Below are 16,563 nucleotides of genomic sequence, written 5' to 3'. Positions count from 1 at the left end.
AATTTCACAGCATAATTTACTACTGTATTTGATTATTCACATTCGAATTTATTAGCAACTCTGGAGTGGAACCTCGAAAAATGAAAATTCGATAAACGAATAAACTTGTTAAATAAATAATTTTTTCTGACATCAACATAATACAAATGATGTTTTTTAATCTCGACAAATAAATAATCTCGTTATATAAATAAAATTTCCCGGGTTCCGACCGTGTTCATTTATCGATGTTTAAATGTATTTTCCACCATTCTTACTTGTAAATCATACTAATTAATTAAATTTATATAGCTGGCCGTGTCTCACTCACGAGTCATAACATGTATTTTCAGTATGTTAATATTAAAAAAATAGAAAGGAAAACATAAATAATATTAATATTAAGAAGACTATTGAGAGATAAAGCAAATTGTAACTAACAAGTTGAGTTACTGATTTATAATTTATCAATTTTTGAAAAATTAAATAAATAATTGACGGTTTACCCATAATTTATCAAATCGGTCAAAGATTTTGACGGATTCATCGATGATTTTTAAAAATCTGCCGAGATCTATAATCATGATTTCGATGTGTTAATTGTAAAAAAGGAAAGAGAAAAGAAAAAAAGAAGAAATTTTGACAGACTCATCCACGATTTTAAAAGATAATCATGGGTCAGACCTGTTAATCATAAAAAGAAAAGAGATTGAAAAAAAAACTGTATAAATTCTAGGAAGACTATTGAGGTTGAGGTAAACAGAAACGCGTGACATGCATGCAAAACATACTTTATAGTAGCATGTCACTGTCAAAATTGTATCTACAATGGTTGCGTTTGGCTTCAAATTCAAATCACATAAAATAAAATATCTCTATAAAAGATCGAGTTTGAAAGGGCATCAGATATTTATTTTATAATGGGATCTAGCCTAGCTTTATACTCCTTAATTTAGCCATCTGGAAAGAACCTCGGCTCACACTATTTTTATGCGCCAATTGATCAGAATGTATCTGATTCCATATTCTCACTCTGATCAGCTTCTTTAACTACTTCATTTATGCATTTGCTTTATAACCAAAGTTCACAAAAATTTGTCTGGTTTTACATTTTTTGCTACATATAAGTGTATATGGGAAGTGGATTTTCATGTTCTTATTTGGATGATGAGAAAGGCCTTGATCATGGTGGCTCCTCGAGGACCGGACTTGAAGGCGTACCAGAGATGTGCTTGGCTGTGATTCTCGGGTACTTGGAGCCCCCGGAAATATGTAAATCAGCCATGTTGAACAAAACATTTCACAGGGCCTCTTCTGCAGACTTTGTATGGGAATCCAAGTTGCCTGATAACTATCAGATTCTTTTCAACAAACTTAAGACTAGTTCTAGTACTAGTTTCAACAATTTCATCAAGAAGGACATTTATGCTTTCTTATCCGCTCCTAATCGCTTTGGTCCCGGATTTACCAAGGTATTTCCATGTTTTTTCTTTGTTTTGGTTACCATTTGAACCATTCCAATATTCTAACGTCAAAATTTGCAGGAGGTTTGGTTGGAGAAGAAAAAAGGAGGGGTGTGCATTTCAATATCATGGAAAGGATTAAAGATAACCGGTATAGATGATCGGAGATACTGGAATCATCTCTCTTCTGATGAATCTAGGTAATCATTTACTTTATATGGAATTGTTTTAAAGTTTATATTCTGACATGAGAACATCTGTTACATTGTTTACTTGCTATCCGCTAGATTTCAAAATTAAATCATGAAACTCATTTTTATACTGATATGTATTTTTCTATTTTATATGTGTAGATTTAAATCAATTGCATATCTCCAACAAACATGGTGGTTGGAAGTTGCTGGAGATCTTGAATTTGAGTTTCCTGCAGGAATTTACAGTCTATTCTTTCGACTTCAGCTTAGCGGTGCCCCGAAAGGGCACGAAAGGCGGGGCACAGCCTCCAAAACAGTGCACGGTTGGGACATTAAGCCCGTGCACTTTAAGTTATCCACTTCAGATGATCAACACGCCGTTACCAGTTGCCATTTAAGCAAACTAAACACATGGGTTTATCATCATGTCGGAGATTTTCTGGTACAAAATTCAAATGTAGCAACGAAGATCAAGTTTTCAATGTCACAGATAGATTGTACACACACTAAAGGTGGCTTATGCTTGGACTCTGTCTTCATTTGCCCTAGTGAGCTTGGTCAGAGAATAAAGAAATATTAGATACATAGAAAAAAACATTGAAACTAGAACAGGAGAATATTTTTTTGCTTGATTGCCCTTTTTAAAAAGCAATAGCAAGTTTGCACTTAAGATTGCTGTACTGTAAATCTTCTTTCCTTGTAGTCGCTGTTAATTTTTTGTGTAAGAATTGATTTCTGCTGAATTTTTTCGGTTTTCAAATATCATGTTATTGTGCATCTATTTAATTATTTACTCCATAGAGACTCTTCTTCAGATTGAGCAAGCCAATAACGAGTGAAAAGTAACTAAATCAAATGGGTAATACTGATCATGGCTTACCAGGGATGGGAGGCATTGCTAGCAGTACCACAATAACTATAAAGCAATGCAAATTAACGGAGCTGAATCACAGGTTTTATATCCTAATCCAAATCCAAAACATTTTGACATCACAAAGTAAATATTCGATCTGTTCCCACTTCTCCCAACAAAAAGGAAAAGAAAGAATATATCCAGAATAAAAGGCCAAAACAGATGCATGTACAAGTGACTGGTATGATTCGCAGATGAGAAGCATCAGCTCCTTATTTTTCCCTAGAATTAAAGGGCATAGCATCCTCAAGATCACTGCTAAAGTAACCACTTTCTGCAAACTCATTCACCATTCCCTGAAAAAATTCTTCTGATAGCTGCACATTATGTGCCACCACTGGTGCTTTCTGGTAGTTACCAGCTGCAGAAGACTCACTATTTGGAGTTCCACTATGACTGTCGCTTGTAGTAGTGACAGATCTATTAGCACCTTCTGATCCATATACATCGAATGTTCCTGCTCCTGAACTGCTGACTCCAAAACCAGGTCTCTCTCCCTCGCCACTCCCACTCGCACTTTGGCCGGAATGGCATTGTTTCTGTGGTCGACTCCCAGTATCGCCCTTGTTTGTATTCTGCAGTATTTGCCTGTGAGAGGTTTGGAAATGGTTCCGAGGATGCAGAAGATGAGGTTTTGTGAAGCCTCTAGCTGGTAGATTCTGCACGCTAGAACCTATGACTGATGATGAGGAACAAATTTGGTTCAGGTTGCTGTAGGAAGAAATTGCATCCTGCTGTGAATTGGAATTTGAATTTATAGAATTTTGTCTTGCCAGATGATTCTGGAAATTTGAAAAATTTAAAGCAGCTTCAGCCGAGCCACTCAAGGCTCCTCGGCTAACCATTTCATTGTCATTGCTCTGTTGATTTCCTTGTCCTTGCTGTTGTGCTACTGGCTTGTTGCATGTATTCCAACTACTTGATAAACCCTGAATATCTGCTAAAAATTCAAAATCCTGCCTCGTTTGCAGCTGAACCTTCGCAGGATTGGCACTTCCATGAATAATTTTCATACCCTCTGAAAAGGACAATTTCCGGAACAAAAGTCACACATAATTTACCACGGTCATTAATACATTGTTCAGATATATCCAAGACAGAACAGATTAGAAAAAGATTGTAAACCCGAAAAAAGTTGCCATGAGGATAGAGCAAATATCACAGTAGTTACCTATAGGTCCTAGTTTTTGGTCCTCGCAGAAATCCATAAAACCTTTCATGTTATTAAAAACCTCGGAGATCTGTTATAAATAGGTTTAGCAAAAAAACATTACATACAAAACAGAGAAGAATAAACAGTATGTCATATAAAAAATACGTGGCCCCAAAATTATTGTACCTACCTGCAAGGACCTTACATGTCTTTTTGAAAAACCCATATTATTCAACGAAGGTAATTCCAAACGCTTCGCAAGTTGACGCCCAGCTGCGACAAACCTGAAAGTAAATAAACAGGTCAGTGACACCCAAACTGGCAACAGAGCAGCACAATTCAATCTAAACTGCAGTTTAAACAGTATCAGAAGTTAGAAGACAACAACGAAATGCTATGTGAAACGGAAGCCCGGGGACATATATGACATAACACCGTTGAGTGCAAAATGCAAATGAAGGACAGATTAAAAGATGGTTAACAAACTCGAACCTATAAACAGAATAGCATTCAGAATGCATAAAATAAATATAAAAGCTTTATGACCTTTTGTGAGCTATCTCAATGGATAACGATACCAGAAACTTAGGTTGCAGCTCTGTGCAGGCATACTAAAAAAACATTTCTCCCTTGGAGCCTTTTCTGTGGTACTTCACTTGCTAGCATTTTTCAAAATTCAAAGATTTTATCCTAGACCACATTCCTCTACAAATGCTTCATATTAGTTTATACATGCATTGGTGTTCCTTTTAGCACCATTTATGTTCATATTCAGATTGTCTTTTCATGAATCACAGAACTCACCCGAAATAGTTGCCTGCACCATCAAAAAGGTGTTAAACAAAACCAACCCATCCGGGCTCCAACAATCCGAAACAGTATCCTAGCAGGATCCGTTGGCTTTAATAATTCGAATATCAAAAAGTGGTGAAAATAAGTTTCATGCCAACCTAGTGTAACATTACTATTTCCAGGAAGGACATAGGATATATATATGAGTAATTCTAGAGGTCCCGAAAAAAATTCCCGAAACTTTCCTAAAATGAGGTGTTGGCTTGTGATTGGTTGATTTTTTAAAGGATCCCACGTGTGTTAATATGAGTCCCACCAATTAAAACATGTCATATGTGTTTTGGGAGTTATTTTTGTAATTCTAGCACTAATCAAATATATATATATATATATATATGTTTCTAGTTTCTATTTTAAGTTTAGTATCTATTTGATCATTTGCCTATATATATATATATAAGCCTAAACTACTAGAGTAAATTATATCCTTATATAAAATAAGCATAAGGGGATCTAATCCAACTATTTGGTATTCAGGGTCCCTGACCACCAATGTTATAAGGAAAGTAAGATCATGAAAATATATAGATGATAGCCTTTGAATCTAAAATAAAGGAATATTCTGTATTTTCATGATCTAAACAAAAACTTAGGTATCCAAAGTTGAATAGAATACTTAATACTTATTCATGATTCAAACAAAAAATAAGTATCCTAAATTGGATGGTTCGTAACTGTCTATTCTCTTCAGTTTCTAGATAGCTTTAGTTAGATAATATTTTTGAACCATCACTGAATTAAAAATTATTTCCTGAGCTTTGTGTGGACTTCAAATAGTCAAAATCTCATTTCTAGAACTCATAGAGGAGAAATTAATAAAATGAACTATTTATTGTTTTCACGTAATATTTATCGACTAAAAACATCATTATAATTTTAAGATTAATATATTTATTAATAATAAAATATACCATGAGAGATAAATTTGAAAAATAAAAACGAAAATTTGTGCTTTGTACGGGTTATAAGCTAGTATATTTAAACACATGCTAACGAAATTTAAAAAGAATCGGATTACTATAGAGCGAGAAAGTGCTTGCATAGATTACTTCTCTTAGTTCACATTAGATCACAAATATATACAAACACCATGGTGATATCAATCACCTATATCAGATTATGACCACTGCGACCAACTCTCAGCAAGTACCATAGCTCAAATATCGATTCCAGGCATTCTAGTTGGTTCAAATCCTAATACAACATAGACCTATATCTAGTATAAGTGTTTACCCTCTACCCAGTATGACATCTAAATTTTCATATAAAAATTGTTAAAGCTTCTAATGGTGAATAAGAATCAATTCACCATTACACATATAATATACACAGATGAATCGTTACCTCAGGAAAATCTCCTAAGGTCTACCTTGCGATCCTTATTCTCATGCATATATTCAAATGAGAAAAACATTGATAGTATGACATCTAAATTATCATACAAAAAAATGTTAAAGCTTCTAATGGTGAATAAATCAATTCACCATTATACATATAATATGCACAGATGAATTGTTACCTCGGGAAAGTCTCCTAAGGTCTACCTTACAATCCTTATTCTCATGCATATATACAAATGAGAAAAACATTGACAGTTCTTTATTATTTTTTAGAAAAGTTGATGACAATATCATTGTATTCTATAGTCTATTAGTGAAACTCACTACTTGAAATCCAACTAACCCCTTGTTGTATTCTTCTTCCTCTTCATAATAACTACAACGAATGGATATTTATAATTCAAAAAAAAACACACACGCACACACACATATTTATATTTTCTTATATTGATCATTTATACTAATATTAGTCATTTAATAGTAATTAGAATACACAAGAATTTGAATTTACTTACGGACCCCCGGTTTATAAATAAAAATTTGAATCCATTTGGACACGGAGATATGAGGGATGGTAAATTTGTACACTCACAAAGCTGAATAATTTAAACCTAAGATTAGGGAGATTCTGCAGTCATTTTTTTACAGATTTCAGCATAAAAGTTGATTTATATTTATAAATATTACTCTGATATAAAAGTAAACAAAACTTACATGCTGCAGTTTTTCTGCAGATTCTGCTGTGAAGCCTCACCAGTTCCACTTTCAGTAATTGTGCTTTGGAATTTTTGTGCAATCTGTAGCAACTGATTGACCTAGAAAATTTTGTTTATATATAGTTATAATAAAAAAACAATCAGATCAGCAAGTACACATTGGATTCATAGAAGTTCAGATGCTCACATGCTTTTCTGTCAAATATATGAATACATTATATCTATCTTAGAAAAATTATACTAAACAATCTGATTGATCAGTAGAGCAATTCAATGTCTTTGAAAAGGTTTTAATAGTAGCAAACCTGTGGTGCAACCAATCTACGAGAAAAAAGATCCTCATGTCGTCGTACACAAAATTCCCAGCATAATATCTGTAAGATAAAATAATGTACATGAGCAGTCAGAGGATTCTAAATTGCACTAGCGAGAAAGAGATAGAAAAATTTTAAAGAAATATTAAATCGTAAATATCAATATGAAGCGTAAAATGCTCACCTTCAAATCAGCAGTAAATATTATGCGCATCTGACCCTCCCGAACAACCCGAAACTGTTCATATACACTTTCTTGAACTGCATTACCATACTCCAACATCATTATTCCAGTAGGAAGCCTACATTCGCGAGGCAAGTCCAAAAACAGAAGTTCATCGATGACACCGCTGCCAAACTTAATTTCATTGAGTCGAGGAAGCACTTCAAAAGATGCCTCTGTAAAAGAGAAAACCACCAGAAAGTTTTAACTAATCAAATCATATTGGTGCATCATGCACATTCTATTCAACTGTCCTTTGGCAACTAATAAAAGTAATACTAAATGAAAAGGTTATATGTGCTTAGTGCAATTCGTATGGTAAATCATTGTAAAAGGGTGATTTTTTTAATCTTTAATTGAGCCAAGTAGTAAATGTAAAGGTAAAAGGACTACTCTTTATCCGAAAAAAGAAGATGATTACACTGAAGATAATAAGAAACTATCCACTTCAGGCATGATTATATAGACGTAAATGTGCATGAACAAGTGTCATTGAGGGGCTATATTATAAAGTCTGCTACAGTGAAACCTCTATAAATTAGTAAAATTGGGTCCGGCAAACTTCTTTGTTTTAACAAGATTATTTCTAATCGAGGTAAATATATACTGTTGTTATAATGTTGGGACTAAAAATTTATATTGAAAATATTAAGTTCTAGTGTGTTTTATTGATGTTATTTATCGAGAATATACTATATAGACTTATAGCTATATTGCTGCTTTAAAAGTGTGTCAAGAAAGATTAAAACAAAGAACATGATGTTGAGATGCATTTCACTAGTTCACCTGGATGGAAGAACAGGTTCAAGTGAGCAATTACGTACAACAAACTACTGCCTTATCCCTTGAAAAATATGGATGTCTCATAAATTACAAACAATACTGAAAATAAAAAGGGAAAGAAAAAGTCCAACCATACATGCAAATGTAAATCAATTAACTTAATTCCGGTGTCTAAAGCATTATGCGCACTGAGGCACAAAACTCCATGGAGCCTAGGCGCTTGAAGCGAAGTGCATATGTCACAAGTTTTTCCTTAAAATATATTACTTGGGTTTATGCATAATCTAAACTTACTTAATATATTACATCACACTATGAAGGGCAAAAATAGCATAATTTATACTTCATAAAATATTGAATCACACTTCTTCGGTAAAAACAATCCTAAAATCGAACATCAAGATTTGAAATTAAAGTTCATAGCTAAGTTCAAGCTTCCAACATTGTTATTGATTAGAACTTCATTAATCATTGTAATTACTAAATCCTCATTCAAATCTTTTTCACATCTTGTATTATTTCCTTCAAATTCAAACTCTTGGAGGAATTCCTTCAAATTCAAACTCTTGTACTTCCTCCTCCACTTCGTTCTCGTATATAAAACGTCTCTTTGATGAACATGAAGCATAATGTTGATTTTGACTCCAGTCAGATCTTTAGGCTGATTTTGACCGTGACCTGGAGTTATACAAAGGCCACATGTACCAGAAGCGATGCTGAACGAATCGCAGGTCTATCCGACACGTGGCACGAGTATAGTACATGGAACTTTAGTTTGTATGAATCAGGTCGTGAATCGGGTTAGTGGGTCGAAATGAGCATCTCATTTTTAATATTCTTTAACTAATATATTGGACATAAAGATTGAAATAATATCAAAAATATTTGTTGAAATTACGAGCAAAAACCAAAATAATTGAATTTTCATAATATAATATATGATGAAATACAATATTCAAAATTAAAGCTAAAAAAACGTCTTCAAAAATATGATTAAAACTTCAAATATACATGTAACACATTCTAATTCTTCAATCCCAGTTCAAATCTTCAAGTCTCACAACAGAATCTTCCAATAAAGTATTCCCTGGATCAATATCCCACTTGTTGGTCCTTTTTCTATTACTCTCAGAGCAACAAGTTATAACGCGAATGTTCGAATAAAAAAAAACTCATTTAATCAACCCTTGTAGCAATCAACCTAGTTCTTTTTGCATAATATAAAAGAACGTGGTCCAATCTCTTTCTTCAGATAAACTACTAATGGGCATGGATAGAACTTTGAGTGCAATTTCAGCTAACTCTGTAGTCTCCGAACCACAAGTGGACCATCATAAAATCAGATTAATGTCACCACATCAGTTCTAGCTGCCGGTGACCCATAAATTCCTTCTTTTGATTGAAATCTTGAGAGTTGCTCGACAACAACTGTCTTTCATTATTGTCTTCGCCTATCCTGTCAAATGATATCATAACCTCTTCAACAACCTCCAAATCTTAATTTGGAGCACGCCTAGGAACACCAGTTGGAGCTTCCAACCTAAAGTAACTTGGATCATAAAAATGAGGACCAAGACAAACCCAAACAATGCATACAAATGTTTATTTTCTCTCAACGTCGTACCAAAATTTCTTTATATTTTTGATGATCATTAGCATGCTGGTTATTTTTCATCAAATCGGTAATTACACCAAGCAAACAATCCATTCTCTAATAAATCTCTCCCATCTTAGATCCCTCCCCATCACAAAAATTAATTATTAAAGGCTTTGTTTTGGCTAAAATATTATAAACCTCATCCCAAAATTCTTCATCCCCGATTATAGCAACATGTTCTTCTCCAAAATAATTTGTAAACAAGTCGCAACTTCTCATGCATTCTTTCCAAGCCATTAAAACTACAATGGTGGCAAGTGCATCCGTACACTTGGCTACTCTTTTCAACAAGATATAATAGGAAGCAAATATTGTTTTGGCTACTTTTAATAACTAAGTGAAGAATTAATCAGTAGAATATACTAATCGACAAATCAAGATTAATAAAAAATAATAATATTTAATACAATAGTTTTATTTGAGAAAAAACTTTCTTTCAAAATAATTTATTGTAATCAATTAAATTAAAAGAGTAAATTAATAAAAAAAAACTAACCGGAGATTTTTTTTGATAAATTGCGAATTTTGAGTAAATTGTAACAAGAAAATTATCTTTCACTAATAAGAGAAGGAGATAAAGAGAAATAAAGTATCTAATCATAAAAATATTGTTGATTTTGTTGACTAATTTAAAAAATATATTTTAAAGAAAAGAAATCTTCTAACTATGATAAGAAAAAAAATTGTTGATTTTGTTGACTAACAAAATTTAATCAAAATAAATGAAATGATCACGAAATCAATAAAAACTTAAATAAGTTAATTGTGTTCTTTCTTATTTAGACCTTTTGATATATTTCGTGGTCGTAGAAATGATTCGCCTGGGTTGACGAACTAGAGCACGCACCGAACCAAATTGGGTACTGTGTTTCGGTATGTATGAACTGGTTCACGGTTCCATGGGTCGACCCTTGAACCGTGCAACATTGACCAAACACTTATGTTACCCATACCCGGGTTCAGAGTGTCCGACACGACTCAGATATAATTCGGGAATCTCGAAAATTCAAGACATAGTGACATCGTCAAAATTTCAGATACGAATACGAGGACATGACAAATTTTAAAAATATAATTATATAATTTTTATATAATAAGAATTAAAAAATAGTTTTTAGTCATTACTATTATTTTGATAAAAAAAATTAATTTTATTGATTTTTAAAATTACTAAACTAAACAGTATTTATTAAATGTAGTAAACACGGCAACAAAATATAATAATAGTACAAAATATTATCTAGGAAGCACGGACACGGATGCAGAGACACGGGATACGGGGATACAGGGATTCACCAATTAGTAAAGAGTCCTGGATACGGGACACGTAACAAATAATATAGAAGTAAAAAAATATATGATTTTCTATATGTCAAACATTGAACAACTTTATTCATAGTGAATTAGTAGTAACAAAAGTTTCTTTCACGGTTAATGATGAACTAAAATATGATATATCGTGCTTTTCCATTATTAGAAGAATATCTATCTTGTGTAAAAAAAGCAGCTTCTGCTTCTGATTCATTAAGAAAAAGATTTTCCATCTCTTGAACATCTTCCACATGTAATGAAATCAAGATGAAAACAGAGTTAAAAATATAAATATGAGAATGTCGCACAATTAGGGTAAAATCAGTTAGTATTGGGCATTTTTTTGGGTGGGCCGAGTCCTAGGTTGTGTCAGGTCGTGTGTCTGCCCCGTGTCGGAGACGTGTCTCGTGCTGTTTTTCCATCGACACGCCACATGGCGTGTCGGACAACATGGCGTGTGGACACATACTCAAGCGTGTTGGACACGTACTCAGCCGTGTCGGTGCTTAGTCGTCATGTCCTCCGTGTCCGACACGCATACGACACCCTTTTTGCCGTGTCCGTGCTTCCTAGTTTATCATCAACATTACCATTATCAAATATTTGTATGTTCTGCAAATTTATTATCCTTCCATAATATTACTAACAATCTTATTGTTCAATAACATTTTTCCCCTCGTACTAGGTATTTCAAGTGTTGGCGACACGCAAGGTCCTTGGCGGTGGTCAAGTGGTAGATGGACTCTATTTTATGGAAGGGAATCATGGTTCGCGTTCAACAAGTTATCAGGTGTTATCTAAATCTAATTCTATCTAGAGTGTTTATATCAACAACATTGACGGTTAGGCCATCCATCTTTCGGTGTTTTAACACATCTTGTTCCTAATTTAGCAAACCAATGTAATAAGGAAGGATTTTTCTGCGAATTGGCCAAACTTAAAGGTAATCTTATCCGTCATGAAATAAAAGAAGACCTACTCTTTTTTCTACTATTCATTCTAATATTTGGGGTCCATTAAGACAACCAACACAAGATGGGTATTGGTGGGTTTTTTTCTTCGTTGACTGCCATTCTCGACTTAGTTGGGTGTATCCTCTTAAACACATAAGTGTCCATACACAGTTTAATGCTTCTGTAAAATTGTTTAGAACGATAATGATACTGAGTATGAAGGTCAATTTAAATCCTCTTTGGATAAATATGGTATTATTCATCAAACTACATGTGTGAAAACCTCTCAACAAACTAGGGTGGCTGGAAGGAAAAATTGGTCACTTAAACAGGTAGCATGGTGTCTTCTATTAAGTATCTTAGGGGCAAGACAACCATGACCGATACATATCTTTTCAACTGTCTTCCTAAGTGTTTAATAGTTCAAAACACCATTGTTCTTTTTTCATGCACCTTCCTCTCATCCATTGCCTCTTTCGTTATTTGGGAGTATATGATTTGTTCATAATCATACTTCATCTCGGAATAAACTTGAATCATGTGTTGTTCGCAGTGTTTTCATTTGTTATTCACCAACTAAAATGGGATATAAATATTACCATCCTCCCTCACGTCACATATTTGTCCGTCATGACGTTACCTTTTGGGAGTTTAGCTCTTATTTCTCTCGAGGCTCCTCGAGAAAATTAACCGACATATTATTGATATTGAAGCTACAAACACGTCGCTTTCATTCATCAATGTGCCTATCCAAAACACTAATCCAAACATATCATCTAGACGTCCACCTGTGTGTAGTGAGTCGGGTGATATACATAGATTTAACTAGTCAGATTCGATAATATTTTCTATGTACAATTTGGCTACAAATAGGGAATTCAAATCACACAATGTTCGTGCATGTCAATTGTTATTCCCAGTGGACTAACAATGAGATTTACAGAAGGGGGGTTGAATGTAAATCTCAAAACTTTTTCAAGTTTTGAGCAGTTTGTAAGGCTAAGTGTTTGAGTGATCAAATGTGTGTGAATTGCTTGGAGCTGTGATAAGTGGCATTTTATACCACTTAGAACGTCTTAAAATGGCTTAAATTGGTGTCTTGAAATCAAGTATTTTGTGTATTTGATGCGTTTTTCTAGTGTTTATGCATTTCAGGGTATTAGTTGCATTTCGGAGGAGGAATCATCAAGAATAAGCCTTGGCATGTGTTCACCATTGCGAGAGGAAAAGAACGGGCAGATTACGGCGAAGAAACGGAGCAAACATGGAATTTTTCCAGAAGGGTTCTGCGCGCCCGCGCAGCAATGCTGAGCGGCCGCGCAGCAGCCTTGCGCGCCCGCGCAGAAATGCTGAGCGGCCGCGCAGGGTCGGGGAAAAAGCTGAATTATTTTAGACTTCTACTTCTGTTTGGCTTCCAACTTCTATGTAATCTGAGTTTTATGGGACTATTATATAAGTAGATTTGAGGCGTTTTTCCAAAGTATTAAGAGGAGATTATGTTTTACATTGTGTTTTGCAAGAAGCGAAGGAGATAAGGAAGAAGACCGATTTAGCACACAGCAGCGAAGAGGAAGCATATATTCTTGTGATTCTTGTTTCGTTGTAACGTTGGATGCTAGTTTTCTTGCTTTGACTTATTTACTCTTGTGACGTACTCTGTTTTAATATAATCAGTTTAGTTATTATTTTCTTGTGTTTGTTATCATGATTTCATATGAACCCATGATGGCGATAAGTTCTATTATGGGCTAATCGTGATCATGGGGTTGCAACGGATTTATTATGGAATTCTTTAGTTAATTGTTTAATACTTTAGTATGTGATGATTGCATTATATCTAGTATTGGTTGTGCGTATTCGTCTTATGTGCGTCGCGAACATATAAGATAGGGTGTTAATCTCTTGTGAAGCGACGGTGGATCTTGAGATTTAGAACTTGTCATGCTAGCATAGGTTCATGTACATTGTGCATGATTAGTGGGTAACTCTAACAGTTTTATTTGCCCTATGTAATCAAAAGGAATAACTTGTGCTTAAATCGTTGTGTTGTCAATTTCTGTAGACATATAGGAACTCAACATAATTGATGATTATTCAACTTCTATCTTAATTGTGGATGTTTGGTAGAATGGTATTAGTACAATGAAAGTTGGCTTTTATCAGTTTCGTGTTATTCGATTAATATCATCACTGTCACATGCTAAAGGTAATAACTATGGCTATAGAAGGAAGTAATAATGAAGTTGTGATCTCATGAGTGTTTTATTATTGATAAATTGAAGTGTTAGTTAAGTGGTTAATTAAGTAGTTAATTATAGTTAATATTTAATCAACAATTTTAAGTGTTATTATCTTAACATTGAGAAGTAATCATACATTGGTGAGTGAGTTAAATTAGATAATAACTTAGTCTGAGTCTCTGAGGGAACGAACTAGAAAGTATTCTATATTACTTGCGAACGCGTATACTTGCGTGAATATTAGTGCGTGATTTCGCCTTAACAAGTTTTTGGCGCCGCTGCCGGGGACTCGGCGTATTTGTTTAGTTTATGTACTTACCATCATTGGTCATTAGGACTCAGTGATTAGGACGTAGTAGTTAATTACTCTTTTCGGTTGTGTTTCAGGTACTTTAGCAAGCGTTTATGCAAACTCGTTCTCGTGCTCGCAAGAGGACCTTAGATACAGCTGAGGAGAAAGACGAGGTTCTTGATACTCCGGAGAAGTTAGATTTTGAGGATTCGGATTCAGGAACTGAGCAGAAAGAACCAGTAAACATGGGAGATCGTATTGTTCAAGCTGATCCAGCTCTTATGGATTTTTCTCGGCCTAAAATTGATGACATTCAGTCAAGCATCCTTCATCCGGCTATTCAAGCTAACACCTTTGAAATCAAGCCGGGCACTATTCAGATGGTGCAGAATTCTGTTTCTTTTGGAGGAGCGGCAACTGAAGACCCCAACACGCACATAAGGAATTTTGTCGAGATCTGCAGCACTTTTAAGTATAATGGCGTGACTGATGAGGCTATCAAGTTGAGGCTTTTCCCATTCTCACTGAGGGATAAGGCTAAAGACTGGTTACATTCTGAACCAGCTGGGTCCATCACTACGTGGCAAGATCTTGCGCAAAAGTTTCTGGTGAAGTTTTATCCAATGGCAAAGACTGCTGCTATGAGGAGTGCTCTTACTCAGTTTGCGCAGCAACCTACAGAATCTATGTGCGAGGCTTGGGAACGCTACAAGGAAATGTTGAGAAAATGTCCACATCATGGAATGCCGGATTGGATGGTAATCACTGGTTTTTATAATGGTTTGGGGGCCCAATCTCGGCCCATGCTCGATGCAGCAGCTGGAGGCGCCTTATGGGCTAAAAGCTATACTGAGGCGTACAATCTTATTGAGACGATGGCTGCAAATGAGCATCAAAACCCAACTCAGAGGATGACATCAGGCAAGGTAGTAGGTATTCTGGAAGTTGATGCAGCCACCGCTATTGCAGCCCAGCTCCAAGCGCTATCAATGAAGGTTGATTCTTTGGCTACGTATGGAGTTAATCAAATAGCTATGGTTTTTGAGCTTTGTGCAGGTTCTCATGCTACGGATCAGTGTTCTCTTGTCAACGAATCTGTTCAGTATGTGAATAATTATCAGCGACAACAGCAGCCTGTGCCAGCGACCTATCATCCTAACAACAGAAATCATCCAAATTTCAGCTGGGGAAATAATCAGAATGCTATTCAGCCACCATATCAGCAAGGAGTGAGTAAACAGTTTAACCCACCTGGATTCCAGCAACCACAGCAGTATGCTACAAGACAATCATATCCTCAACAGGGAAGTGCAGCTGCACCTACTAGTGCTGATTTTGAGGAACTTAAGCTGTTGTGCAAGAGTCAGGCGGTTTCTATCAAGACCTTGGAAAATCAAATCGGTCAATTAGCCAATGCAGTGCTCAATCGTCAACCTGGCACTCTTCCCAGTGACACGGAAGTACCAGGCAGGAAGGAAGCTAAAGAGCAAGTCAAGGCTATTACCTTAAGGTCTGGAAAAGTAGCTGATGCTGAAAAGGCAAAAGAAGTCGAAGCTGAAGTTAGAGATTAAGAATCTAAGCAAAGGGAGAAAGCGGCGGAACCAAGGAAGACTACTGTTGAACACACTCTGCCTGAGGCTAATACAGGGGAGAAACAGCTCTATCCTCCACCACCTTTTCCTAAGAGATTGCAGCAACAAAAGCTGGATAGACAGTTCGGGAAGTTTCTGGAGGTGTTCAAGAAACTTCACATCAATATACCTTTCGCTGAGGCTCTGGAACAAATGCCTAGTTATGCGAAGTTTATGAAGACTATTCTTTCAAGGAAGGTGAAACTGGATGACCTTGAAACCGTTGCTCTCACGGAAGAATGCAGCGCTGTTCTGCAGCAAAAGTTACCACCAAAACTGAAAGATCCAGGAAGCTTCACCATTCCTTGCACCATTGGCAATCTAACTTTTGACAAGTGCCTTTGTGATTTGGGAGCAAGCATTAATCTGATGCCGTTGTCGATCTTTAAAAAACTGGATCTGCCTGATCCAAAACCCACATACATGTCGCTACAATTGGCGGACCGTTCTATTACTTACCCAAGGGGCATAGTTGAGGATGTGCTCGTCAAGATGGATAAGCTCTTCTTTCCTGCTGATTTTGTCATTCTGGATTTTGAGGAAGATAAG

At 35.4% G+C, this 16,563-nt stretch overlaps 2 protein-coding genes and 1 non-coding gene across 3 annotated transcripts in view; 1 reads left to right on the top strand and 2 right to left on the bottom strand.

Moving 5' to 3' along the window:
* The first annotated feature begins 880 nt into the window (after positions 1–880).
* LOC141706196 (F-box protein PP2-A13-like) lies at positions 881–2,396 on the top strand. Its single transcript, XM_074509011.1, has 3 exons — positions 881–1,451; positions 1,524–1,642; positions 1,796–2,396. Exons 1-3 carry the CDS (start codon positions 1,113–1,115, stop codon positions 2,214–2,216), a joined length of 879 nt encoding a protein of 292 aa, XP_074365112.1. The 5' UTR covers positions 881–1,112; the 3' UTR covers positions 2,217–2,396.
* A 188-nt stretch (positions 2,397–2,584) lies between these two features.
* LOC141706195 (putative transcriptional regulator SLK3) overlaps positions 2,585–16,563 on the bottom strand; it is a 31,069-nt gene continuing 17,090 nt past the window's right edge. Inside the window, exons 5-10 of the mRNA XM_074509009.1 lie at positions 7,109–7,323; positions 6,916–6,984; positions 6,609–6,709; positions 3,893–3,986; positions 3,721–3,790; positions 2,585–3,567 (exon numbers count right to left, since the gene is read on the bottom strand). Coding sequence (XP_074365110.1) covers positions 2,762–3,567; positions 3,721–3,790; positions 3,893–3,986; positions 6,609–6,709; positions 6,916–6,984; positions 7,109–7,323 — 1,355 coding nt within the window. The 3' untranslated portion in view covers positions 2,585–2,761. The remainder of the gene's footprint in view (positions 3,568–3,720; positions 3,791–3,892; positions 3,987–6,608; positions 6,710–6,915; positions 6,985–7,108; positions 7,324–16,563) is intronic.
* Positions 15,022–15,128, bottom strand: LOC141709557 (small nucleolar RNA R71). The gene has a single exon (XR_012570126.1). It is a non-coding gene; the product is annotated as a small nucleolar RNA R71 (small nucleolar RNA).

The sequence above is a fragment of the Apium graveolens genome, chromosome 2 (genome assembly GCF_009905375.1).
Source record: "Apium graveolens cultivar Ventura chromosome 2, ASM990537v1, whole genome shotgun sequence".
Classification (NCBI taxonomy): domain Eukaryota; kingdom Viridiplantae; phylum Streptophyta; class Magnoliopsida; order Apiales; family Apiaceae; genus Apium; species Apium graveolens.
The sequence above is the reverse complement of the archived record's forward strand: the minus strand, read 5'-3'. Positions and strand labels throughout refer to the sequence as shown.